The sequence below is a fragment of the Gavialis gangeticus genome, unplaced genomic scaffold (assembly GCF_001723915.1).
Source record: "Gavialis gangeticus isolate Ggan-Ray unplaced genomic scaffold, GavGan_comp1, whole genome shotgun sequence".
Classification (NCBI taxonomy): Eukaryota; Metazoa; Chordata; order Crocodylia; family Gavialidae; genus Gavialis; species Gavialis gangeticus.
Genome location: NW_017729028.1, coordinates 34,230,708 through 34,257,620, shown reverse-complemented (window position 1 = coordinate 34,257,620; position 26,913 = coordinate 34,230,708). Strand labels below are relative to the sequence as shown.

The window sequence follows — 26,913 nt, the reverse complement described above, 5'->3', positions numbered from 1 at the left end:
ATTGACTTAACCTTGAAGGCCGCCTAAACTGAAGGAGTCACTCTATGTCCCACAGCATATGTTATCCTCCCTTTGTGACCACTCCCAACACACATTTCGGTCCCAATAAGACAACACTTATGTATATGAATAGTCCCATGAAGTCAATGGGAGTACCTAGTGTGCTTAAAAGTTAAGTGTGCAGTCAAGTGCTTTGCTGGATTGGGGCCTTCATCCAGCTCTCAGAGGGAAACATGCAGCTGCTTGAATATTCTCAGTTACAAACCAGCTCCCAAGACTGAGGCCCATGTTTCTTGGCTCTTTCCCTTCACGGCCATCTGTTCAGATGGCATGTGATCCTTTGCAAGCTGGTTGGACTCTTTGCTTACAGTAGAGCTGCCAAGCAATGGTGATTCAGATCTGCAGCCCACATAAGCCTGCCAGCCCCGTCTCTTTTAGAGGAAGCCTCTCTACCCTGTCAGCACTACGGCAGACACTTGACCACACCTACCGTATGCTCCAAAGGAAGAGATAACCAAACAGGACAGCTCGGTATAGAATAGAAACAAGAACAGTGCTTATTATATCAGGTGCTTTCGAAGTCAAGGATAATCACCCGGTTGAGTACATCAGAATCGATATTACCCAAATATATAGTTTTCAGGTGCTCGGGAAACATCGGTCATGCGGGGAGACAAAGTAGTTGAAAGCAAAATAGACATTTTTTTACTCTGCAATAAGTTGAAAGGCGCTGTCAAACCCCAACACCTGAGCTCCAGAAGCAAGACATTTGGCTCCTTCATTAGGACTATACTTTGGGAAGAGACCCACAAAGGATCCAAAAATTATGGAAACAAAATTGTTGCAATATGGGTACATGGCCTGCAGAACCAATTATCAGCCTTCCAGGGATCAACTCGAGTCAAACGCTTCACTTTCAGCAAAGAAATCAAGCAATGGTCTCAAGTTGCATTAAGGGAAGTTTAGGTTGTACATGAGGAAAAACTTTTTCACTAGGAGGGTGGTGAAGCACTGGATTGGGTTACCCAGAAAGGTGGTGGCATCTCCATCCTTGGAGGTTTTTAAGGCCTGGCTGCACAAAGTCCTGCCTGGGATGATGTAGCTGGGGCTGGTCTCGCTTGGAGCAGGGAGCTGAACTAGATGTGACCTCCTGAAGTCCCTTCCAACCCTCATTTTCTATCATCTATAATTTTAAAGAAGAAAGGCCAGGTGGTAGACTGGTTTCTCAAAAGAAACAGGCTCAACTGCTCCAGCCAGTCTCTGTATAATCTTGGGTGAAAGCACTCCAAACCTCTGTGCTTCAGTCTCTTCCCTATATTCTGGTATTTACAGTGCAAGTACCTAAAGACAAGGACTGTATCTTAATACACATTTGCTGAGCACCTACCATAACAGGGCTTTGATCTAAGTGAGGGCCCAGCAGTTGGGGCACTGGGTTGGGAGCCAAGAGATCACAGCTGTGTTCATTCTTCTTCCAAAGATTTCTTGCATGACTTTGGGCAAATAACTTGCATCCGATTTTCAAAGGGAATATACAAGACACCCTACTCTCAACTGAAATCAGTAGGATTATGTGCCTAAGCACCTTTGAGGATGTGGGACTTAGGGACAGACCTAGTTTGGTCTCAGATATGCCTATATTTAGGCCTCTCAGCACCTATAATATAGGCTCCTCCGACCCAGAAAGTAAGCTGACACGACCAGATTTAGGTGCCTGGGATCCCTATACAGTCAATGGGAACACTTAGGAACTACTGAAGAACAATCCGGGTGGACTGAGTTTAGCACCTTGGTGCTTCACCTGCAGGATTCAGAGAGGACGAGCACCTGAGAAAGCTCAGAGTCACCAAAAGGCAGCCAAGAGAAAATAATTAGGACAGACGCATGTCTGAACATCCATCCTTCACCACAGTTGACTGCCTGTGATCCATTTAGCCTATTAATGCTTCTAAGATGGGCACTTAACTAACTAGCAATGGTGGTGCCCAACTTTTTCCCAAAAAGCCTCTTGGCTGGAGCACTCATCCAGGGATCAGAGACCTTCCTCAGCCTGAGGAACCTCCAAATCCATAAGTCTCACCTCCCAGGAGAGTGCCCTAATCTCTAGGCTACATACGAGTGGCACTCTCCATCTCTCCCATTAAATCTCAGGGTTCCCTCGAGTCAGTGACTGTCTTAGAACAGCTGAGTTGTTGAAGCTGGGCAAGCAAGAAGACAGGGGCTCTGTGGATAGAGAGAAAGCAAACAGAAGGGCACCTGGCTTGAAGCTACTGGTTCTGGCATTCCCTTGGGAACGGTCCTGGACTCTTCATGTTTGTTAAGTTATTAGACAGTCATGGCTTTAAAGAAACAGCCCTTAGATAACTTAGCCTATTCAACAACCTAGCAATTAGGATGCTCTTGGGAAGTGAGAGGTGTGGGTTTGAAGTCTGCCTTGGGGCAAAGATGATGTAGACCCTGGGTCTCCCATTCCCTGAACGAGCACCGTAATCATACTGAGCACACGTGGGCACAACCACCATTGTTTGTAAGCTGACTTCAAAGCTGTTAGTGTGAGGTGGGCATCTCACCAGGACTAAACCAGTGGTGGTGAAGTGGGAATTAGGCTCAAAGTCAGTCACTTCTGGGCATGTTCAGCAGTCCCTGTATGCCCACCTTGTGTACTCTGGAGTTCAAAATGGTAGTGCCACCTGAATGTACCAGACTACTGAGGTTGGTGACCTGCAGAGCAGAGCCAAACCTGATGGTTCATGAGAATTTAGGCTCTACCTAGATCACATTTAGGCACCTCCCAGGCCAAAGTGGATAAGGCCTTTAGTCTCTCTGGGTCTCATTTCCCAACCAGCAAAAAGGGCAATGGCAGTGTTTCTCTACCTCACAATATCGTGATGGGTCCTGGAATAGTACCCAGGATAGATAAAGGAAAATGCTGAGGTATTACTGTCAGATAATTAGCAATAGTGTCTGCTTCCAAAGATAGGCCTGATCCATTTCTCCTTGCCAGAAAGTGGAAGAAGGAGGGCCTGTACTCCCTAAGATTTCAGTCTGATCCCTGCAGGAGCTGAACATAATTCATTTTGTTAGCAGAACTGGGATTACCTTCTGCTGGTCAGTTAGAGATTAGCCTGAGAAGCCTCCAAGGAGTCTCAATAGCTACCAGAGATGTGGAAGAATCAATCTGGCTGGCAAGGAATAGCCCTAGGAAAACAACATACATGGTTTAAGTCTGCACCTAGGCTGAGCCCCAAACCAGAATTTACTGGTGAGGAGAAAAGCAGAAAAGCTGTCCAGTTCTTATAGTTCACAGACCTTACAAGTCTGAGACAGATTGTCTTGGCCTACAAGTAAAATCCCATTGAATAACACTGGCTCCCTGTAAAAAAATGACTTTCCTTCTTTTCTCTCAGACTTGTAGGATTTTAAGACACTGTGGCTGTAATTAATGCTGAGCTGATGCACCTCAGTGTAACAAAGTAGGAGACCCTCCCGCAGTAACAAGGAGAGACAGGGCTGACTTTTTTTCTCCTTTAATTCTCAATTAAAATATACATTGGACGAAAATTTCCCATTAGCTAGTACTATTTGTACATCCCATGTTCTTTCTTTAATTAAAAAACATGCTTATTGCAATACTGCCAGAATTGCTTTTACGGTATTTTAATTGTAATGTCTCTGCCTGATTAAAAAAAGAAAATATGAAGTAGAAACCGCCTGCAAATAGTATCTCAATGCACAGCTCAAATGGATTGAGCAAATCAAAACATGGCAGAGCAAATCCAGCACCCTAGCCAGTCTAAAGACATGGGAAATAATATGGGGATACTGAAAAAGTAGGTTGGGTAGTGACTGGATAGCAAAGAAGATAAGGATAGAGAGAAACGTTTTGTAACTCGTGGGCTGCCAGTTCCAACTCAGCCTATATCAGCAATCAATGCATTGTTTGTTGGCTGATGTGAGTTTGGATAAGTATCACCATCATGCTAAGAGTAACGGTGTCACAGGACTGTCAGAGGGAGGTCTTGCAGGAGTTAGTATGCAGGTTTTTCTCCTGTCTGTGGTCAAGAGGTGCTTGCCTAGATATGCCTGTAGGAACATATCTATATCATGTCTGAATGAAGACTATACAAGAATGTACTGCCTTTGGGGAGAGGGTTGAAGATCCTTTCTAATAACTAGCAAATGTGTTGGCATTAAGCATAGGCTTCTTTAGAGCTGGTTGGCCTTCTACGTTTAAATCTTTGTAATACGCACCTGTGACCTCAGTTATCATGAAGACAACGTGGTCTTCATTTCATGTCACCGGCCATTAAGGACCGGGAGTAAGAAGGTATGAACACTTCTCAGGGTCTCAGCTTGAGTCTAGGCAGATGGAAGAGGTGTTGTGGTTTCCACCGTGGCTATGCTTTGCTCATTAAATTCAACACCAGTGGAGCAACTCATTGCTGTGTGCACCAAATAAAATGATTGACAATACAGAATTGCAGTCCTTTTTTTTTTTCAAGGGTAGGTTTATTTCTCAAAACCAGAATACCTGAACATAAATAAAATGTGTATAACAGGTTCTTTCCCCAGACTCTGAATCTTCTACCTGGGCCTGTCTGAACCCTGCAGGTCTCTATCTTAATAGAGCTGCTAATTGGCTTTGCATCTAAGGACTATAGCATCATGGCTGACTTGGTCTCTGGCCTCAGGTCCATCACCTGTGTAGAACTAACTCCTCCTCCCTCAAAGAGATGTTCAATAGGCATTGGTGGATGCCAAAAAAATAAATATGTTTAGCCCATTTGTGAGTTAGAAGATCAGAAGCTGTTTTGTTGCTTACAAAATATGCTTTTTATGTTATCATGCCCAGGAAATGAAAGGTACAGCCAGCATAAGGGGCACACAGAAAAATATGAAAAATGGGATCCAAATCCAGCTTTCACCAGTGTAAATCTGAATTAATCCCATTGAAACAAATGGTTGATGCCGGGGATGATACAACAAAGGATGTATTATACTAGACCTGGCTTGTGTGTATACCCTCTTTCTAAAGCATCCACTACTTGCAACTGCTGCAGACAAAATATTGGGCAAGAGGGACCAATGGCCTGACCCAATATGGCACTTCTTGGATGAATCTACACAAGACATGAATGCACACTAGCCTAATTCAATGTACGTTATGGGCACACGTCTACATGTGCACAGCCTTAATGTGCATTAGAAATGGTGAAATTAAGCTAATCATAACTAAATTCGATGCCTGCAAATGCACAATTAGTTAAAGCATGTTAACATACATGTAGATGCCATCTGGCACTAACTTTAGTGCTAGGTCTGCCCCAGCACTAGGGGCACACAGCAGGGCTGCAGGGACTTGGCACTAACTTTAATGCCACCTCTCTGCACATATAGACACCTGCCAAAAATCGCTTAATGCACATTAGCTTAATGCACATTAGCTGATGCACATTAAATTTAGTCATCTTAAATGCATGCGTAGATGTGCCCCTTGTGTTTTTACTCATGGCATTCTTGTCATTCTAGTCTGCAGAGAAAGAGGCAGGGACAGATCCCCTATTCACCTGGTGACTTTGTCCCAGTCAATGGAGAAATACTGCATTAACCGTTCTTGGTCTACCCAAAACCTGAGCCTCAACACACTGCTTAACATCAATGTGTTGACAGGTAAGTGGCATCCCTAGCACAGCAACTCACATGGCAACTTTAAAGCTATAAAGCCAAAGCCCCGCAATACTTATTCAAATCAAAGAGGGGTTTCCATTGACCTTAATGAATGTAGCATCAGACCTAGATACCTGTATTCAAAATGTTGGTCATGTCTTGAAAAGAAGGAAGGTCAACTACTTAGTCTATAAACAATGTGTGTATGACTGTAGGGAACAAAAATGCCTCAGCAAAGGAATGGACTACACAACCTCATAGGGTTTTTCATCTGGAATGTCAGTTATACATCCTTTTCTGCTTCGGATCCTGGTCCTGCACCAATAAAGCCATTGTCTCCAATGAGAGCAAAACTAAGGTTTAATTAAGGGCCTTGTTACCTGGTAATTTTGGGTGAATCCTGGAGCTCTTAACCCCTGGATTGTCTATGTATTAACAGCTGAAACTGGTTTTAAGCACTTGTTAGATGGCTCAAAGCTATGCCACTCCAGGGCAGAATTATCCCTGATCAGTGCTACCCAGCTCACGTTGCACTAAGGTGTAGACACCCCAAGATACACCTTAGTGTAAACACCCACCTTCCCCCCACCAGCCCACATCAAGCCCACTGCCCGCCCTCCCCAGATCCCTGCTTATTCCCAGACATCCCTCAGTTTACTTGTGGCTGCCCATGCTATCTGCCCTGGCAGATCAGGCAGAGAAGGGTAAAACAGGCTGCCTGGCCTCCACTACTTTAGCTCTGTGAGTGCAGAGCAGCAAACAAGCAGTGCCTCCCGGGCAGGAAGGTTAAGCCTTCCCTGTCTGCTCCCCTGGGACAGACAGCTGGGCAGCAACAAGTAAGCGGGGCACGAGGGAACCCTGAAGGGCAGGTCCGAAGCCCCAGGGGTAGGAGGAAAACCAGGGGAGGCCTGGAGGGCAGAAAGCAAGCCCAGAATGGGTGGGGGTATGGGTATTCTTACCTTTCCATCCTCCAGGCCCATGCTGACCTGAAGTGTGACTGCACTCAATTCAAGCTAGCACCAAACTCAAGCTAGCACTAACACTGATCAACCTTTGTGTGGCTGACAGTGTAAGGTGTAACAAGGCCTTAAGTCATTCTCCATCAGGGCCTCATTAAGAAAAGCACTTAAGCACATGCTTATATGTAAGCACATAATTAAGTCCCCTTGCAGATGCTTTTCTGTACTGAAAACGTGGTGATTCTTACCTGGGACAGATAAGAGTTATTATTCCCATCTTGCAACTGGGGAAACAGGCAATTAAATGACATACCCAGACACAGAGTCAGTAACTCCCAGTATCTTGTAGCAGCTTAGACCACACGAGACTTTGGCTTTTTCTAATTCAAACTACATCAAAATGGCCAATACCAACCTAGTGTATGTGCTTACTAGGATGCAGATAACTGGAGATGGGTAGAAAAAACTTAAAACAAAAACATGGGACTCCAGGACATGTATAACCAACCATGGTACATAATGTAATTTTGAGAGTAACTATCTCTAAAATAATCATATTTTGACAAGAGCATCCATTTTATAACATGGAACTATTCTGCATATGAAAAGGAGTATGATGAAGGAAAGTGTTGACATAAATATGAGATAAGCTCAAGCTATCAAGAGCCTCTTCCAAACTCAGCTGAAACCAGCCGAAAGGTTCCCAGTGACTTACTGGGTTTTTGATCAAACCCATAGTTCAGATTTGCATCTGAACTTGTCCAAAGTTCAAAAGCATCCTTACTTGGTATTCTACTCCTGATCTGGCCCATAGATTTGGGTTAAGCTCCAAAGTTTTGACAAGTATTTCCAAAATTTCCAGGACTTTGGATACCGGGTTTTAGTCCACACTCACCTTCAGCATGTGCTACACATATGCATTTCATCATAATAATTTTATTTGGATTGAATAATTTCATTCCATTTCAAGACTAAATGTCAGAGGTTTAGGAGTGTCTGAATGGAGGGAAGAGAAATCAGGTTAAACGGTTTCATGTTTGATCAAAATTCTGGCTTATTTTTAAAAGCATTTTCTTTCCAGAGGTAGAGATAAACCTAACAGAACTCCACCCAGCTATTTCTGAAGGCCTCCAATCCTATTAAATAGTAAAACTGAAGGGAGAGGGAGGCATGTACCCTTCGGTAGTTAAACTCTCAGATTTTTTTCCTAATGTGATTATTCTAAACTTTATTAAAACAAACATGTAAAGCCCTCCTCGTTAATCATGTCCATAATCCTTCACATGAAGTACCAATGACAGTTTAACGCTTATATCTCTTTTGGAGAAACTCTTTAATGGAGTATGAAGGTATCAACATTTACAGTTTTGAAGCCTGGAAAAACTGACAAATATGCTTAATGTTAAGCAAACAAGCAATCCCACTGAAATCTCTAGGGCAATTCACATGCTCAAAATTAAGTATATACACAGTGGGGGCGTCTACACATCACCATACGGCATACCATGGCGATATAGCGATCATGTGGGTCTACACATGATTGCCAGCTATGTTGCCGTAGTGTCACACTGCCTGGCTATAGCGCACCACACAGTGACATAGCCGGTGAATATAACCCTGCGCTTCCCATATGCCGCAGTATGGGTGTCTACTGTGCTGTGTTTTTACTTCCCCCAAACAAGTCTGAAAGCGTCAAGCACTGGTGGATCAACGGTACAATTCCTGCCTCCCATGCATGAGACTTGGGCTCAATTCCCAGCCAACACAGAGGCTCCTGGTGCTTCCTTTAGCTGGGTCCTGTGGTACACCATGCAGGGCCTCTCACTGTGGGTGCTGAGGTTCCCAGGTTCAGATCCCAGCCTCTCCATGCTCCCTTATGGTAAGAGTAGCCAAAATTTGGACCGGGCTTCCAAGGGTGGTGGTGCTGTCCCCTACCTTGGGGGTCTTTAAGAGAAGGCTGGATAGGCATCTAGCTGTGGTCCTATGACCCCAGTGCTCTTTCCTGCCCAGGCAGGGGGTTGGACTCAATGATCCATCGAGGTCCCTTCCAACCTGAGCATCTACAAATCTATAACACAGTGCAGCACTAACGTCACTACACAACAATGTGTAGACATACCCAGTGTGTATGATCAGGACCTAATTTCCAGAGTGGGATGTATCTAGGGGCTGAATGGCAGGTTTACTTTTCTCCTTAACTTGATTTCGACAGAGCTCCCTCTGTTTACACCAAGTCTGGACTTCACTGAGGCTGTGTAAGTACTGCAGAGACCTTATGCTCTCCCACATAATTGTGCTCTGTTATTTACCCGCTGCCGAGGATCTTGGTTTATTTGTGACATTCTCGAACTGTGCCTTATCATTCTGCAGCATTCATTTCATCAAAGCTTTGGCAATGCACTCGTGCCAAAGATGACATGGAAAACATAGCTGCTTATAGTTACCAGCATTGCTGTCATCGCCAATCGTTGTGCGGGGAGAGCTGAGCGCTCAGCAGTTAACGAACAAATAAAACCTTCAGCCTCACGTTGTCATGATGCTTCAAACAAGAAAAGGATGCTTTCTGCATGCAAAATAATTAAGCATACCCGCCCCCTCGCTATGTCGACCAAACACCGACACATTGTCTCTTCCACCTCCTGTCTGACCAGGTGCCTTGCTCCATCTTGGGAGCTAGGAAGTAGGGGTGCGGGGGCCGGAGAGGGGGAGGGAGATCATGACAATGAAACTCTACAGCTGGAAGAAAGGGACAAAAAAATACGCCTCTGACCTTTGACATGCAGCAAGTTTAGGATGCCAGTGATGGTATCCAATAGCAACGTCTGGCCTCTTTCTACCGTGACGTTATCGCCATCTTGTGGTGGGTGCCCCTCAAGCCAGCTGGAGCTCTTAGACCACGGGCCGCAGAATCGGAGGCGAGCGTGTCTCTGAAAAGAGGGAAGAATTACACTTAAAACTGCCTTTTGAGTTGTGCACACCAAAATCCAAATGGGAGTAACTTTAAAATAGGTCGCTTTGTAACAGAGTTTAGCTTGGGCCACGTCACCTCCAAAAGCAACCAAACCTGCAGTTAAGGGAGAATGGAGCAAAGTTTTACAAGAAATATCTGAAGTGAAGTTCATTTATTCTGGCAAGTTTATTGCACTAGGGGTACCAGATACTCATTCAGCAGCCATCCCAGCCCATTTCCCCTTCCACATAAGAGCAAAATAGGAGAAAATAGGGGAAAATCTAAATTTCTCAGTGCTTTTTTCCTCCCTAAAATCAGAACTGGTGCTGAACCCATCAGTCGCAAGTACATCCAAAACATCCAGCTTGAAGGGTGGCATTTAGAGTTGGTATTATTTTTCAAAGGCACTGCAGCCAATTGTCCCTATTTATAGTGACATTCCTCTTTTCAAGTACCTTTCCTCCTCTCTCTGCTTATTTGATATTATTATTTCCTTCTCCTCAGCAGCTCACACATTAGTTCCAAATGAAGCATGGGAAGAGGCATAATGCTGATTAACTTCAAAAACGGCAGACAAATAGCCTGAATCATCTACTCAGAGTGTGTGAACCGGCACCTGCTTGTTATCAGCCTAGCCCTCCATTTCCCTTCCTTAATTCGGGACTTTAATCTTATGCATTGCAATGAAGGCTCGGCTGAATCCATGAAGATGAGCACACATTCACAAACATCGAGAGGCAGACATACAGGCACAGAAAACAGCCCTCAGCCAGTTTGGGGGGAGATTTAATGTCAACGGCTTCATGGTTTTCATCAGGCGGTGGTTATCGCAAAGGAAAGACTTCTGGAGAGAAGCAAAACGAAGTGCTTCATTTGCAAACCCCTTGATGAAAGAGGCTGGTGCTCACAAGGGTTTTCCTACCTCCTCCTAGGCTGCAGTCCCAAACAGAGTAGGTGGAATTTGTTCCAGGAAACGTGTATGGAAAGGCCCCTTCAACTACTCCTTAAAACTACAACCCTTTTCTCCTTAACACATCACACCTCGAAACCCACCTGTGCCATTACTGCTACAAGCAACCAGATGGCAACTATTGAGTATGTCAAGACAGGCATTACATAAATGAGAAACCACAAAAGGGACCTTCATTTGCTACTGCACAAGTGTATATAATGTACACTGAGCCGTAGGTTTTTGCGGTCTCCTTCTCTCACGCCCTCCTTCCACTTACTAGACCCTACTCAATGGTCTACTTCACAGGTAGACTGAGGCCTACCACAAAAGCTAGGCCTAGACCTACAGTGAAAGAAGCTCTTGGCAGCAGATTTAGAGAGCAAGTTTCATACTCTAACAAGGATAGGCCAGTATTTGTAAAGCATTCACACCTACCCTCAGATCAAGGCAAGGATTGACACATGGGATTCACCTCCATGGTAGGAAGGTCTCTGTAGTAAAAAGGGCATTAAACCAAGACTCAGGAGACCTGGGTTACAATCTTGGTTCAGCCATAGGCATCTTGTACCAACTGAGGCAAAGCGATGATTTTAATCAAGAAAGCCCCATGGGGCATGCCCCCATATGCAGGGGTGTGCAGTTTGCCATGGCAAAAATAGCAGTGGCACAAATTTGTGGCACTTTCTGCCACTGCGCATGCCCCTGCACGTGGGGTTGGCATGGGGCAAATTGTCCCAGATAGGGTAGGGGAGGCTGAGGCCAGGACCTGTGCTGGTTTCAGCAGCCTTATTTGGGATCCTGAGGGCCTCGTGGGGCAGCAGCGGCAATGATCAGCCTGGCTGATCAGAGCCTGGCTGGCAGCCAGCAGGGCTCTGGCCAGATAGGCTCCATTTCTGGTTGGGGTATGCTGCTGTCCTGTGCGCCTCACCACTTTTTGCAGTAATTTTTTTTTTTTTTTACACCAGGATCTCCAGGTGTCAATTTTTAGTGCCACGCTGTAAATCTGCAGCATGGCGAACAAGTGCACATGCTCTACATGTGGTTTGAGGCCCCGCAAACTGCATGTGCACACTCGTTGGGATGCGCCTCTGGAGTTCTGCACCCAGCTACTTGAAAAGCTCTTTTCATCTGCCATCACAATACATGTGATAAATCAGGGGATGCTTCTGAAAATACTTTCCTGTTTTCCATATTGGTAAATTAAAGTCAGGACATTCTCTGGTTCAGGGACATGCCCTTGTTAATGTTGTTACTTAAACAAAAAAAAAAGTTTAAAAGAGGGCACACTGCTAAGCACATCTTATTCAGCCAGGATTTTGCCTGAGTTCTGGTTTGAGTGATTCAAATGTAATGTGTACGGTGGAGATAGTCATTTTTTCAATTCACTTGCCATTGGTCAGCTAACAAAGAAAAGCAGTATGTCGTATAGGCAGTCCCTGCAACACCCAATGAGAGCAAGGGGTGCTGGAAAACATATGTTCAGGTAGAAATAAATTGAACATGATAGAAGTTTCTCAATAGGTAAAAGGGTGGTTATGAAAAGCCCAGAGATCAATTATTCACATTTCCCTCAGGTAGAACAAGCATTAATTAGCTTAATTTGCAGAACACATGATTTGCAATATTAGAACAATATTATCCTTATTATTACAATATTATTATAATTATATTATTATGATAATTCTGATTACAATGTTACCCTTCCTAACTAGAAGGATAAGTAAGCACTGGAACAGGCTACCTAAGGAGGTAAAAGCATGTTAAACAAATATCTCTAAGGGATGGTCTAGATATTCATAACAGATCTCAGAGCGGAGGAATGCAAGAGGTAACCTCTTAAGATCCTTTCCTGACTTACATTTCTATCATTTAATTTAAAGTATTTCCAATATTAGAATTAATCCATTACACTCATCTCTCTCTGCTTCTTGGGATGCCTTTTTGAACTAATTTTTTTTTCTTTTTTTAGGGATGAGCGAACCCCTGAATACCTTAATCTAAACAGTATTATGTGTTTCCAGGAGTACAACAATGTGTTGGGTGCTTTCCAGATATTTGGGAATGGGAAGGCTTGCTTTAAGGAATTAGACTGTAAATTTAGCTGGACATGCAGACAAAGTTTAGAGAGAAAGAGACACCAATATACAGAGTATATATAAATCAATTCATAAAATCCTAGAATTCATAGAATCCTAGAAAATTAGGGATGGAAAGGGATCGTAGGAGGTCATCTAGTCCAACCCCCCCTGCTCAAAGCAGGACCAGCCCCAGCTAAATCATCCCAGCCAATTTCTTTCACTGTGGAAGTAATGGGCCTTCAAGAAGGACTCAGATCTGGCCAGACTTGACACCCTGAATACTAAATATTCATCACTTTAAAAACATATCCTCTTAGTAACAGAGTAATGGTGGGGAAACAGATTATAAGGAGGAAGTCTTGGAAAATCAAGATTTATAAAGGACCCTTGGTAATGTAAATATATATTGCTTCACCATATGCAGAATCTGCACAGCTAAGGGAACTGGTTTCCAGTGGAAAACAAGCAAAACATATTCGAGAAAACTCAAGAAATAAAACTGCTTCATTTCTTCTCCACCACTTTGCAATATATTGCATCAGCACACGCTCGTTTGATAACTTGCTGGGCAAACTACCCTGTGCCTCAGTGGGCATGCCTACATGTACAACTAGCGAGCAGCAATAAAGTGTGGAGCTCGTCACTCCGCAGCTTCTTGCTCCCGGGAAGCAATCAGGTGTGTGGTTTACACATGTGCCCAGACTGAGCCAGGTCAGAGAAGCCCCAGCTGGTGGGGGGCTCGGGGACCAGCCTGCCAACCTGGGGCTGCTCTGAATATGCTCAGCCTGATGCAGAGGGGCTGCCTGGGGCATGAGGGTGCTTCAGTGTTGGGCTAGCCAGCAAGCCCTCGTGCCCCAGCCAGCCGGGTCAGCATCTACACATGCACTGCTTCTTGTGCATGAACAAACTCGGCAGCAGGATACGACAAGTACTTCCATGCTGCAGAGTTTAATGGTTTTGTGCACCCTAATAGGGGCATGCATGTAGATGCTGCAACATCTACTATGCAGTTAATTAGTCAACTGCTCAGTAAACATCTCCCACCATCTTACAGTTGATAGCTCCCTGTCTGACAGAGCCTCAGTCCATGGGTGTGATGCCTGTTGTAAGGAATTGCCATGAAATGGTTTGCCCTGTCCAAAATGGTGCTTTTAATGGGCTTGATCTAATGCGCATTGAAGTCGGGAAGGCATCTTCCATTTGACTTAAAAAAGCAAAGCATCTGATTTCTTAGGTTGTAATGGGCCTGGGCACAAGGAATATATTAAGTTGTTCTTGCTTTTACTGTTTAAATCTTGTTGTGAGCTGCAAGACCTGTTGAAGAACTAAACACCATAATGTTAAATAAAAACTGAGTCCCTTTCTGCTTTTTGGCTTCTTGCGAATGAAAGCTGCTCCTGGTTCCCAGAATTTCAACCTACCTCTTTACATTTTGGTTCATTTATTTAACTATAGACTCTATAGACTATGTGGCAATAGTCCCTCTGTTTTCATACACATACACCTTCCCACTAGTTAAAGGGGAGCTATCCCCAACACTAAATGTACTGATGCTCCCAAGGCGAGTATGGATGCTTGCTGTAGTCCAGGAAGCTGCATCTGTCTTAAGAAACTAACTTGAAAATGAAATATGTGCACAGATAGCTGCTCCTTCCATTTATTTGTATCATTCTAGCACCTTGGGGTCCCACTGTGCAAGAGGCCACATGTACCCACCATGAGACAGGACCTGCCCCAAGGACCTTACAATCATGGAGTAATAAAATAAGGAAGTTTGTCTTTTTGTATGTCGAGATTGTACATACAAAAAAGACAAACTTCCTTATTTTATTACTCCATGGGGAACTGCACCACAGGGAGTTTAAAAGATTTGCTAAGACCCCAAAGAAATGCAGTCCCTCAAACACAAGACCATCTCCCCTTCCTCAAAGGAACTCTTACTCTTTGATTTATCTCTTTTCCCCCTTTTTCTTGAGCTGGGAAGGGCCTCAAAAGAATGCAGTGTGGTCTGGTGGACTGGGAACAGGACAGCGAGTCAGGAGTCCTGGATTTTATTTCTACCCCTGCCACTGCCTGCTGGGGTATGTGGAGCAAGCCTCTGCACTTCCACGCCATCCCCCTTCTCATTACTTAATTAGATAGTAAAACGCCTACGCAGAGCTGGCCTTATGGGTGGGTGATGTGGGCATCTGCCAGGGGTGCTGTCGTCAGGGGGGCACTACATGCACATTTTCCCTACGGCCAGCTCTGCACCTATGAATAGGCCTGGCCTCACACTGCCGAGCAGGGCAGCACCCAGCGCAATGGCAGCACTGGACACTACTAGCATATAAATAGCAATAAGGATGAGGTACCTTTATTACTGGTGTGTCCTGTATGATGCTAATCCTGACCAGGGGGGTATGGCTACATGAGCACAGGCACTAAATCACATTGAGAGCTCATAGCAAAGTGGCCAAGTAGTTATAACATATGATTAATAGCTGCATAGTCCTTTGCATCTCATGTGAGATGGGCCCAGGTAACACACTTCCTCACTGGGTAGCCTTTCCAGGTTTTTTTTCCTTCCCTTGGTCACAGAGGAAAAACCCAATAATAGCAGTTAAGTGCTCAATCACCAGAGGACTGTATATGCTGAAAGATTTGGGAACATTTGCTCTTTCCTTCCCACTGCCAGTTTGAGGACCAAGGAGCAAGAAGAGGCACGAGCAGTTGTTCACAGCAGACAGGCTCTTCTTGTTGCTCTGGCTGGCACCGAGCACTCACCCGATGCTGTTATTTAAACCATACCTAGTAACGTAACACTGAGGAGCAGCAGCAGCTGCAGCAGCTGCAGCAGCCAAGGTCGTGGCTGTCTGCCCTCCAGTGCATGTTTGTCTGATGAACCAGAAGGAGCCCCCAGAGCCAGTGGGAGCCAAGCACATGGAGCCGACTGTCACTTAAACTGTCTCTTTTCGGCTTTCATTTATTTTTATTGGGGGGACTTTTGGGGACTGCGGTGGCACGGACCTTGAAAGGCAAGATGCAGAGAAATGGAAATCTGCACAGTGCACATCTCAGTAACTGGGCTGTAGGTGTTCCTGGCTAGCTCTGTGAGTTGCAGTAAGTCAAATTCATACGCAGATTCCTCCTCGCTTCGTACTTCATACTCAAATTACAACTCAGCGTGTTGCAACCACTACAGAATGTCTCCCCCGTGGTAGCTTTGATCCACCTTGACTATAAACAGAGATGACGTGAGCCCCAGATTTTGTCATCAAACAAGATTTAAGCATGCCCAGCCTTGGATCTGGACCAGGAGCTTGCAGTGAACTTTGAGTCGGAGCCAAGCACAGGGACAGAGGGAGGCATGGAGCTCTTCTTGGGATCATTTGCATGCTTCTATGCTGAGTCTTGACATGTGGATACTTACCTTCCCTCTCTGTCTTTGCATTGCAGGTGTGCCAACACGATCTGCCAAGCTGTAACTCTCATCAACTCGTTGCAAGTGAGGCTTGTAAGGAAATAAAGGAAGAAGAGCCCTTGGATCAGTGCACAGAAAGGTCAGAGGCTCTGTGTGATCACAACTATGCCATCTGAAGAAGATATTCAATTCAGACCAAGCCTAGGGGTCTCAAACAAGCACTAAACTAATGACTAGAAGTGGGCCTGGGAGAGACTAAAATTCCCATTCATTCAGTAAGGCTAAACTTCCAAACAAAAATGTGTTTGTAAGCCTGCTGTCCCTAACTCGGTGTAGCTCCAGGGTGCTCAGTTAACTGAATGACTGGGAGAGGTAAGGGAGAATGGCTGAAAGCTCAAATTAAGTGAGCGAGCAAGCATGTGTGCACACATGCACACAGACACATATACATATAGTTTACATACAGCTGAGATAATGAACTTGAGGAACGCAGGCAGCCGTAAACCCAGCATCACGGGTGACCCTGTTTCACTAAGGCAGTAGTGAATGAATGCCCAGCCCTGTACATTGGGAGTATAAGACCCAACCCAAGACAGACATGAGCTCAAGAATACTTTGGTCCTGTACAATGCCCCTTATGATACGGAGGAGCACTAAAGCACAGGGAGTTTTGTCTAGATTAAACTCAAGAGTCACTTGTTCTGCTTCCAGCTCTGACAAGAAGCTAATTTTTTGTGTGGCTTGTGAAAGGCACTTAAGGTCAGATCCTGTCCACCTAATTGATGCCCAAGTGTGATCTCATTCCACCTTACCTGAGTAACTGAAAAGCCATTGCCATGCCTACCTTTGTATCTTAGCCTTAAGGCTTAATTACAAAAAGCAGTGAGGAAGAAGAGGACCCATCACTTTTGTGTTAATAACTTTTTAGGGACGGTGAAAGAGGATCACACTCAGGCTTCTCACTACCTTCTAGGTGCTGAAACAAAGACATCGGATTTGGCCCTTAATGTCTGTGCCTTGACTTCTCCACCTGTAAAACAGGGATGCTAAGTCTTACCTCTTGTGATTATACTGATGATCAGTCAATTCTCTGTAAAAAAAAAGTTCAAGCTAGAGCATAACAGAAAAAATGTACTGGGTGAATACAGTATATCATTAAAGTAAATCCAATATCTTTTATTAGACCAACTCAAATAGTTGGAAAAATTCTTCTTAGCCAGCTTTACGGGCGCAAACACCCTTCCTCAGCCTGATGAAAGGTGTTTGTGTCCAAAAGCTTGCTAAGAAGAATTTTTTCCAACTATTTGACTTGATCTAATAAAAGATATCTGATTTACCCAAAGAACCTTGTCTGCTGAAGTCCTTAGACCAACACGGCTACAACCTACCCCCCTGAAACATATCATTAGCAACCCTGGTATATTGGTCCCATTATAGTTCAACTCACTACACCCAACCTCCCCCCTGTATTACTTTTCTCAAGTTTCCAACAGGTTTATCTTCAAGTTTTGTATTTGTTTGGTTTTTTTAAACTGTCATACAGTGTGGTTGATGTAAGGTAGCCCTGGGTTGGCTGCATTTCAGCTGCTGGTGAAGTGCTCTCTCTCGAGGGCATACACCTCACTTCATCTCAAGTACCAACCTGTGTTCTTTTGGAGAGCTAGCACCGACATAAAAGCAAACTAGATTATAATGATGACACCATTCTGTCCAAAGAGCAACAAAACCATTAAACTAAGAGTTGGTAGCAATCCAGCAACTATAACACATATTTTGCTTGTTGTTATACCCAACCTGTTATTCACTGTCAATTTAAACTCAAGGTTTTTTGAAATGGGGACTTTCAAGTCCAAACCCTCCTGAAGTCAGTAGCAGAATTTGCCCAATGACTTCAATGAGGACTGAATTTCAACCGCTTGCCAATAAAGCGCTGAACACGCTGATGGCATTATATACATGCATAGCAATAATAATTAAAAAAAAAAACCCACCAAATTGTTTTCTTGCATATATTTAAAAAAAAAATCTCTATATGGTTTCCTGCGGTCCACTGCAGGAGTGGAGAACATTTTTAAGTACTGTAGCTATTACCCATTGCTAGTTATGCAGTGAACAAGTGAAAGGTTTTGAACACTACAGCCATATCAGAGAGATTGACACACACAAGGTAGCCTTTTCTTCTGGTGCTGACAGATTGCCATTTAACCAGCAAGTACAGAGAGCAAGTGTTTCTGTTCCCAGTCACTAGTGAGAGACAAGGTTAACATTTTAAGTGATGGAGTACAGTGTATATTTCCCCATGCTCTGGACCCAGGACTCCACGCCACATTTGAAAACACTTAATTTCAGTGATGGAATACATGGAGCTCACTTTCCAGGCTGTGAACTCTTGACAGCTCCTCAGCTTAATACAACAGGGAAACCATTTCCCCCTCCCCCTCTTCAATCTACCTGAAGGAAAGCAAAAAAACATATTTGGAGGGGACAAAAGGGAACGGGGTGTTTTATTATCCTAGATGTCTTTTACAAGGGAAGCGTTCACAGCCATCTGCTCTAATTATTCCTCCTGTATTGGCCATCATCTCCATGCAACAATAGAAATAATTATCTCCTCAAGGGCAAAAAATATATATATTTACAGAAGCAAGCAAAATTTGATTATTTTTACCTCCCAGGGAAAAAAAAAACAGAAACATCAAACTACTTCCTAATGAAGGAGCAATTAAGAAGGTGGTTAGAACATCTATAATTAGAACAGGCAAACTGGTGCAGGCTCTTCACTCCTCAACACATGCTCCATAAATATGCTAAATCTTATTCCCCGCACTGAACATGTTTGCTGTACAAGATACGCCCCAGCCCCCAGACGAGCCAGATTTGGCTGGTGGTGGCCCCTTTGGTCAAGTCCCACAGTCACGTTGGCACATGTATAGTATCAAGACAAGGAATATTCAGTATCACTTTTAAAGACGCAAGATGTCTTTATGGTAACAGATGTCTTTAACAAGTCTTTAAGACACAAGATAACAGTATTAGCTACACTAGCACTCACCAAGAAAGTCCAACGTAACCCAGTCTCTTTACAGAATGACAGAGCAGACTTTGCACTACACTAGATCTAACAAAGAAGATGGTTATATTCTTCTATGCGGGTATAGCATTATTTGCACCGAACGGGTTTTGTCAGCCCACATGGGACAACTATTGCCATAGTCCCAGTGGAGAAGAAAACAGATGAGATTCTCTGCTGAGACCCCTTCACACTGCTCTTGCAGTAGGGGACTTTAGTGTAATAAGATCCTGTGCTTCTCACTGTATATCCCATTGCAGCTTCCTGAAGAAAAGACTGAGGACCCTTGAGGGGGACAAGCAAATGGTCTCGACTATGCTAGAGTAACACAGATATCAGTGTAAGAACCCTGTTAAAAGAGTTTACCAAAGTGGCAACATTGTACAGTACCCTTTTGTCTATACACCCCCCCGGTTTATGTGCACTGATGACACAAAAACCAGCATAGCCCACACCAGTGGTATTACTGCTGGTTCTTTCCATACATAATTCCACACTGGATTCAAGCAAATTACTCCAGTGCAGGGCTGTATGTCATTGGGCTGCTCTTTGTCTACACTGCTACAAAGGTTGATTAAACCAGTGTAGACATTTCATGTACTCAGCTGTAGGAGAAGTAGAAGTTTAGCTGTCAACAATCCTTAACATCAACTTTTTTGGTACAAGCCATGACATCAGAATGGCACCATTGACACAAGCTGTGTATAATTCTTTTGGAAAGATAGAAATTTAAAGCAATCTGTGCCCAGCAACCTCTACCAGGAGTTCCTTTCATATTCGTTTAATTTGAGTCTTATGGTTGCACACTGCACTGGGGCTGGGGACAGAAATTACACATAAACCAGTATAAGTGATCAGAAACTGGTTCAAATCTGTAACACACAAGTTCACTACACATAAACCACTTTCAAAATGGCCAAAACTGATTTAAGATTAACCTGGATGGATGTAGTATCAGACTTTAATGATTTAGGTTAAATCAGTTTATTGAACTTCTGTCCCAGATCCCCTCCAGATTCAAGTTAACCCTCAGTCCTCCAGCATCCCAGGATGCTTTGCACCTCCCCCACAAACCCCCTTGCAGGGAGGGTGGGCTAGCCTTGGCCCAAGCTGTCATCTCCAGCTGAGCAGGGAGGCACACTGTAGTCCCCCCAGTTTCTAGCCTGAGTCACTGCAGGCATGTGGTTGCATTAACACAGTCAAAACTGAATGTCTGTTCACATGCTTATCGGTTCAATCTATGAAGCTTAGACTAACCTGCAAAGAATGAATCATTTCAGCCTTGGGCTTTTTTTTCATAGATTCATAGATTCATAGATTAAGGGTCGGAAGGGACCTAGTAGATCTTCTAGCCCGACCCCCCGCCAGGGCGGGAGAACAACAAAAACCCCAAAAAGAGAAATGGGACTCAAACGAGTCCAGCTAGGTGGGCATCCAGCCTCTTCTTAAAGACCCCCAGGGTAGGGGCCAGCACCACTTCCCTTGGAAGTTGGTTCCAGCTCCTAGCCGCCCTAACGGTGAAGTAGTTTTTGCGGATGTTCAATCTATACCTCCTCTCCAACAGCTTGTGCCCATTTCTCCTTGTTATGCCAGCGGGCGCTAGGGGAAACAGCGTCTCCCCCAAACCCCTCTGGTCCCCCCTAGTGAGTCTATAGACAGTCACCAGGTCCCCCCTTAGCCTTCTCTTGTGGAGGCTGAATAGGTTCAGGTCCCGCAGTCTCTCACTGTAGAGTCTGCCCTGTTGTCCCTGGATCATGCGGGTGGCCCTCCTCTGGACCCTCTCCATATTGTCCACATCCCTCTTGAACTGGGGCGCACAGAACTGGACACAATACTCCAGCTGTGGCCTGACCAGTGTCGCATAGAGGGGGAGGATCACCTCTTTGGCTCTACTCGAGATGCACCTGTGGATGCACGACAAGGTCCGGTTAGCCTTGCCAACCATGACCTCGCATTGTCGGCCCATGTTCATCTTGGAGTCAATAATGACTCCAAGATCCCTTTCTGCCTCCGTGCTCTCGAGTAAGGAGTTCCCCATTGTATAAGTGTGCCGCTGGTTCCTACTGCCCAAGTGCAGCACCCTTTTGATGGTCTTTACTTAGTTCATAAGGGAGGAAACTAGACTTGTTGGGTGGAGAAGCAGCTGAGAAGTTGGAAGAAGGAAAATGATCTGGCACTTCCATGCAACCCTGAAAGGGCTAGTTCCAACGTGGTCATCAGGCCAAATTCAGACACACTCAATAGACCGCCATTCTTTATAGGTTAGTGAGTAAGTGCAAGAACAATTAATGTGTCATGTCTCAACACAGTTTTGCCACCAATTTCCACAGAACCAAGGTTAAGCCTCCTACGTCTAATAAACTAACTGACTGAGCTTGGCTACTAGCAGTTCAGACTATTTTAAATATTGAACCTGAATGCACTTAATGCACATGGCCTGATGGTCAAAAGGTGGTATAAAAACCTATGTGGAACAGAGCAGATTTGCCTTGCTTTATAATTTGTTCAGATACAGAACCCAGATCTGAATAGCTCATGGTCTTTCACTGCACAGAAAATCAACAATCCAGATACCCACCAATTCAGCAAAGTTTTCTGATTTTTAAAGTGGGGGTGGGGAACAGTGCTCACTAAATCACATGTCTGATACCATCATTTATATTAATCCCAATTTAGGAAAACTGTAAGAAGAACAGGGAGGAACACAGGCAAAAAAGAGACTCTCATAAGCCTGAAAACTTCAGATACAAGTTTGGCAAACCACAGACTGTACAGCCCATGGGGATGGGGCTGAGGGAAGATCTGGACTGTCAGAGTTAACGTTTCTTGTCTAAACTCCAAGAGACAGAAGAGGGACAGTTGGGGTAGAAGGGATTTAGGATGACTGGGTTTGATTCCCAGCTCAGCCACAAACACTCAGGAAGTGCATAGATGAGGCAAGAGCGGCCAAAAGTCATGCTGAGTTAGACCCTGAAAAGGAAATCCAAACAAACAATACAGGTTCCCCAGCTACATAAATAAAAACTGAGAGAGGAAGTGGGACCACTGTGTACTAAGCATGGACTAGAGATTAAGATAAGGTAAGGAATCGTCTACTAAGAGTATAGATAGATGTAACAATCATATTGGTATCATATAATGACCATAGAGCTACAATGCAACTGTTTTATCTGCATGCTCCTATACCAGTATCGATGTAGCAAAATCACCGCAACTTTAATCGATTCATTTGGGATTAAAATGACACTGATTTAACTCACTCATTTTGCTACAAGAGCATACAGCTGTAACAGTTGCAGCACAACGGCTGAGGCCTGCTCCCCAGAGACATCCTGTCTCCCCTTTTACCTCTTTAAACATTATTCCTGTTTCTGGCTTGAAAGGAAATACTCAGTTTAGAGGAAGACTCTGGGAGGAGTTTCTCAAGCGCTGGCCCTTGTCTTGGTCTTATTTCATCATTTTATTCATGATCTTCATAGGTGTAACTGGACAATCTATGCCTTCGGCAGTACTGTGTCCCCTCACTACACCTTCCATGCAGAAGCTCCATGTCACCTCCTACTTTGCCCCCAACATGCATGTTGAGTTGCCAAAATACACCTGTTTTTATCAGCAAAAAAAGGAGGTGATTTCTCCCCCAGCAGCTGCAAACCAACAACCACTACTGTCCATGCCCTCCTTCTTCCCCCTCTCCTTTATGCTTCTGATGCTTTTAGCATTAAAAAATAAGACTTAGTTTATGTAATCGGGTGAAGTTTCATAGATTTCATAGACATTAGGGCTGGAAGAGACCTCGGAAGATCATCGAATCCAGCTCCCCGCCTGAAGAGCAGGACGTCAGCTGGGGTCATAGGATCCCAGCAAGATAAGCATCCAATTTACTCTTGAAGGTGTTCAATGTAGGTGCTTGAACAACCTCTGATGGCAGGCTGTTCCAGACCTTGGGGGCTCGGACAGTAAAGAAATCCTTCCTTATGTCCAGCCTGAAACAGTCTCGCAGTAGTTTATGACTGTTCGACCTCGTCATCCCTTGGGGCGCTCTGGGAAGTTGAAGGAATCACCCAATCAGAGGAAGAATGTTATGCAGGAAGCACAGAATGACCTTGAGAAATGGGATGAAATGTAATAATGCAAAGTGCAAGATCATGCACTTAGGGACTGATAACAAGCATCGCTGTTATCGGCTGAGGCTTCCTTGAGTACAAGTTAAAGAGAAGGACAAAGGTTGGGGTGTATAAGTAACGTTGTAGGAGGATTAAGGGGCCATGAGTGTGATGAAACCATGGAAAAAATAAATACAATCTTTGCCTAGCAGGGAAGACATTTTCCAACAGAGGAAGGGAAGTAGTATTGCCATTGTACAAGGCACTGGGGAGATCCCATCTTGAACTTTATGGCCCATTCTGGTCCCCCACAAGGAACTGGAACAGGTACAAAGAAGGGCTACTAGGGCTGTGGACAGTTTACAAAGAGAGACAAGAGCTGCTAAGATGTAACTGTTATGTCTATATGCTCCTGCATGGATACAAGTGTTCAAGAAGAGGTTGGACAAGCATTGGTCGGGGTGATCTGGGAGCAGCTATGCCTATGCTCTCCTAGGGGTATTTCCCAGGTTTCTGAGCTTTGCTGACTGCCACATGGGGCCAGGAATGAATCTTTTTTCCCCTCATGATGTCCCTTGCTCTTGCTCCTCCTGGGACTTAAACTCAAATTTAAATCCAGAGGTTCCTGGCTTGAGGGTGTTGCCCCTCCACTCAGGGGCAGACCAATCACCTGGTCTGCCCCTGGAGGAAGGAAAAACTTCTTACTCCATGTCCGGATTGGTAGAGACTGGTGATTTTTGCCTTCGTCTGTAGTGGGGGAGTGTGGCCCTCTTCCTGGGATCTCACAAGCATATTTTAACAAAGTTTGTGGCAGTATGACATTAGCCAACATTGTCCCCTGCTTTACCTGTGGCAGGTTTGGGTGTTTACCTGAACGAAGCAGGGCTGAAAGGGACCTCCCTACGTCAGGTAGGATCACCCCTTTCCAAACCATCCTATGAGAATCCATAACCTAATCTCGTAGTAAAATTACAGTCAAGCCTGACACAACACAAGACGTAACACTCTAACTTGCCACAGGTGAAGCAGGGGGACTATGGCAGCTGACATCCTGCCTCTGTAAAAGGTTAATATATACTCAAGTGATGAAACTCCAGGTCACCTCCTTACTTTACCACCAACATACCCTCCCACTACAAAGGAAACCAAGCCAAAAAACCCCCCAAAAACCCACAGTTGGCACCAATCTGACCATAGGGTAAAATTCCTTCCTGACCCCAAATGTGGTGATGGGTCTGACCCTGAGTGGGGGGGCAAGACCTTCTAGCCAGGAACATCTGGATTTAAGTCCCAGCAGAAGCACTGGCAAAACCCATTCAAAATCCCTAGCCTTAGCTGCAGCCAACACCCAATGCCTCTGACAAAGACTTAAAAGACACCCCTGACAAATGCAGCAGCAGTGGTGTGAGGGGGTAGGATTCCCAGCAAACTACCAACAACCAGCAATTTGCACTGCAATGCGAGCATACTGATGTAACAATTATATTATAACTGTTTTTACCAGTATCAAATGGTACCCAAGCTAGCAGGGGCTTCTGAAACCCAAGGTCTCTTCCAGGCCTGTATTCCTATGATTTCATGTGCTACCTGCTGAGAACCGTGCCTCAGTTTTCCATATGCCGTATAGGGATCATGTTATCCTGCCTAGCTGGGGCACTGGGGGGATAAATCAATTCACGACCACATAGATTGCAGATAGCAAAGTGACTAGGGCTGTGTGGGTACTTAGACAGCCAGACAGAGGGTCCGGTCCTGGGAGATCTTCAGTGCTTTCCATTTTGCAATGGGAGTGCTTATTAGCACTGCCAAGGAGCGTACCCAACATTAAACGAGGAAAAATTCTCTTTTGAGCTCCCCTGCTGCAATGTCACAGACCTGCACCGCTTTTACACCAGCACAATAGAGGAAGAACGTGGCCCAGCACATTCACTTTGGGACTGATGAATGGCCCAGTCTCCAGCCAACTATTACAGGATAAATCTGTTTACACACAAAAAATTGACCTAGGCCAGTGAGGTGGGACTAGAACCAGGAAGCTGGCAGGTCCCAAAGGTAAAAATGCATTTCCAGCCAACAGCATTAGTAACTCAAGACCATAAACAAACAGGGCTATCATTAATTACTCAGACAGGGGCAGCCGCAAGAGCAGTGAGAAGACCCAAAAGCCAACTGTAAATAGTTCGTCTAGCTGATTAGTTTGGGGAAAAATGAGTGGGCAGTTTGGGAGGTCAGAGCCCATGGCACAAGCCAGACTCCAGGCCAATTTGCAACTGGACAATGGCATGGGAGAGAACTTGACTCCTGTAAAAAAACCTTTTCCAGCAGGGGAGTAATCACTGCAATTTCCGTGCACAGAAGGTAAGGCTCTTTGCACCAGAGGTGATTAATTAAGGACACAGAATATTGGTTTTCGCAGGGAGGGCACCAAAAAGATGCTACTGTGTGTACGTTTGTGCTCACACATGTGTGCATTCAAGTAGCTGACTTTAAAAAGCTTCCCTTTTACCTACCAAGACCACAAAAACCTTTTTTGCATATAGAGCCAATAATTAAAGGAGCTGCATGAACACAATGAATATCTCAATAAGAGACATTCAAGCAGGTCTGCATCTATTTGGAAGTGTCTCCTTGAATAATACCAGACCCCACGATCTGGAATGCAAAGTCTATGAATGGGGAAGGGCAAAATGAAGAAGGAAAATCCAAAATGTAAATAGAGTCAACTCCAAGCACCTAGCTATTCTAACAAACAACGCTCCTTTCTGGGCTGCCTTTTGGGCACTCTGCTCCACACTCAGGTACCAAGAGGCCTAAAACTGTTTCCAGTACACAATAAGGGAAGATCTCAATCAAGGTTTGAGATTTATACAAGGGGGTCAACTGAGATCAACAGCAAAATTCACTCTGACTCCAATGGAGACAGAATTTCACCCCTGGGGCTGCATCCAGATGTGCAGGGACATGGTCTTGTAGGGCACGTCCAGACAAGCACGGCTGTGCAATATGTGGTGCCACAAATGTGTCTGCAGCACCACATACCACACAGTCAGGTGTTCTCCAAGCTGCAAGGGCACACTGCTCATGCCTGCATTGCTCTGTTTTTTTTCCCGCTACCGCCCCCGGGGTAACTTGCCTCACACTGAAGCATGCGTGGCTCAGGCTTTCCCCAGGGACAAGTAGCTGCGATGCAAGGTGTGCCACTCCTACTTGCCCCTGGGGAACCAAAAGTCTGCACTTGTCTGGACATGGCCATAGTGGCAAAAATAGCAGCGGCACAAAGTGCTGCTGCTATTTTTGCCATGGAGCACACCCCTGTATGTGCACTTTGTTAAGGGACAAATTGTCCCACTTCGGGGCAAACTGCCCTTGCCCAGATCCTTCCAGCTCTCAGCATGCTAGAGGAGCTGGGGCACACCTGAAGAAGTGGAGACATTCTGGCCAGCATCCAAAGTGTCTCCCCGGAGGACCGAGCCCCTGTGTCTGCTGGTGGACGCTCCTGTTGTATGTGCTATGCCACATCACATTTTTTTTCCCAGCCCTTTTTAAATTATTTTTGGTACCGGGATTTCTCAGTAGCACATTTTGGCCCAGCGCTGCCTGTTTTAATGTTCCCCACGTGCAGTTTATGGTGCCACAAACCACACAACCCTGCGCATCTGAACACAGGCTGGGAGTTTTAGTTCAGTTCATTCCAAGGAATTTTTGAAGACATAGATCCGAATTTGATCTGT

The 26,913-nt window shown here is 44.9% G+C and overlaps 1 protein-coding gene across 13 annotated transcripts in view; it reads right to left on the bottom strand.

Moving 5' to 3' along the window:
- The window catches only part of PKHD1 (polycystic kidney and hepatic disease 1 (autosomal recessive)), a 484,191-nt gene that overhangs the window by 307,096 nt on the left and 150,182 nt on the right, over positions 1-26,913 (bottom strand). For all 13 annotated transcript variants that reach the window (XM_019520930.1, XM_019520934.1, XM_019520940.1 and 10 more), the window contains one exon: positions 9,397-9,553. In XM_019520930.1, coding sequence (XP_019376475.1) covers positions 9,397-9,553 — 157 coding nt within the window. The remainder of the gene's footprint in view (positions 1-9,396; positions 9,554-26,913) is intronic.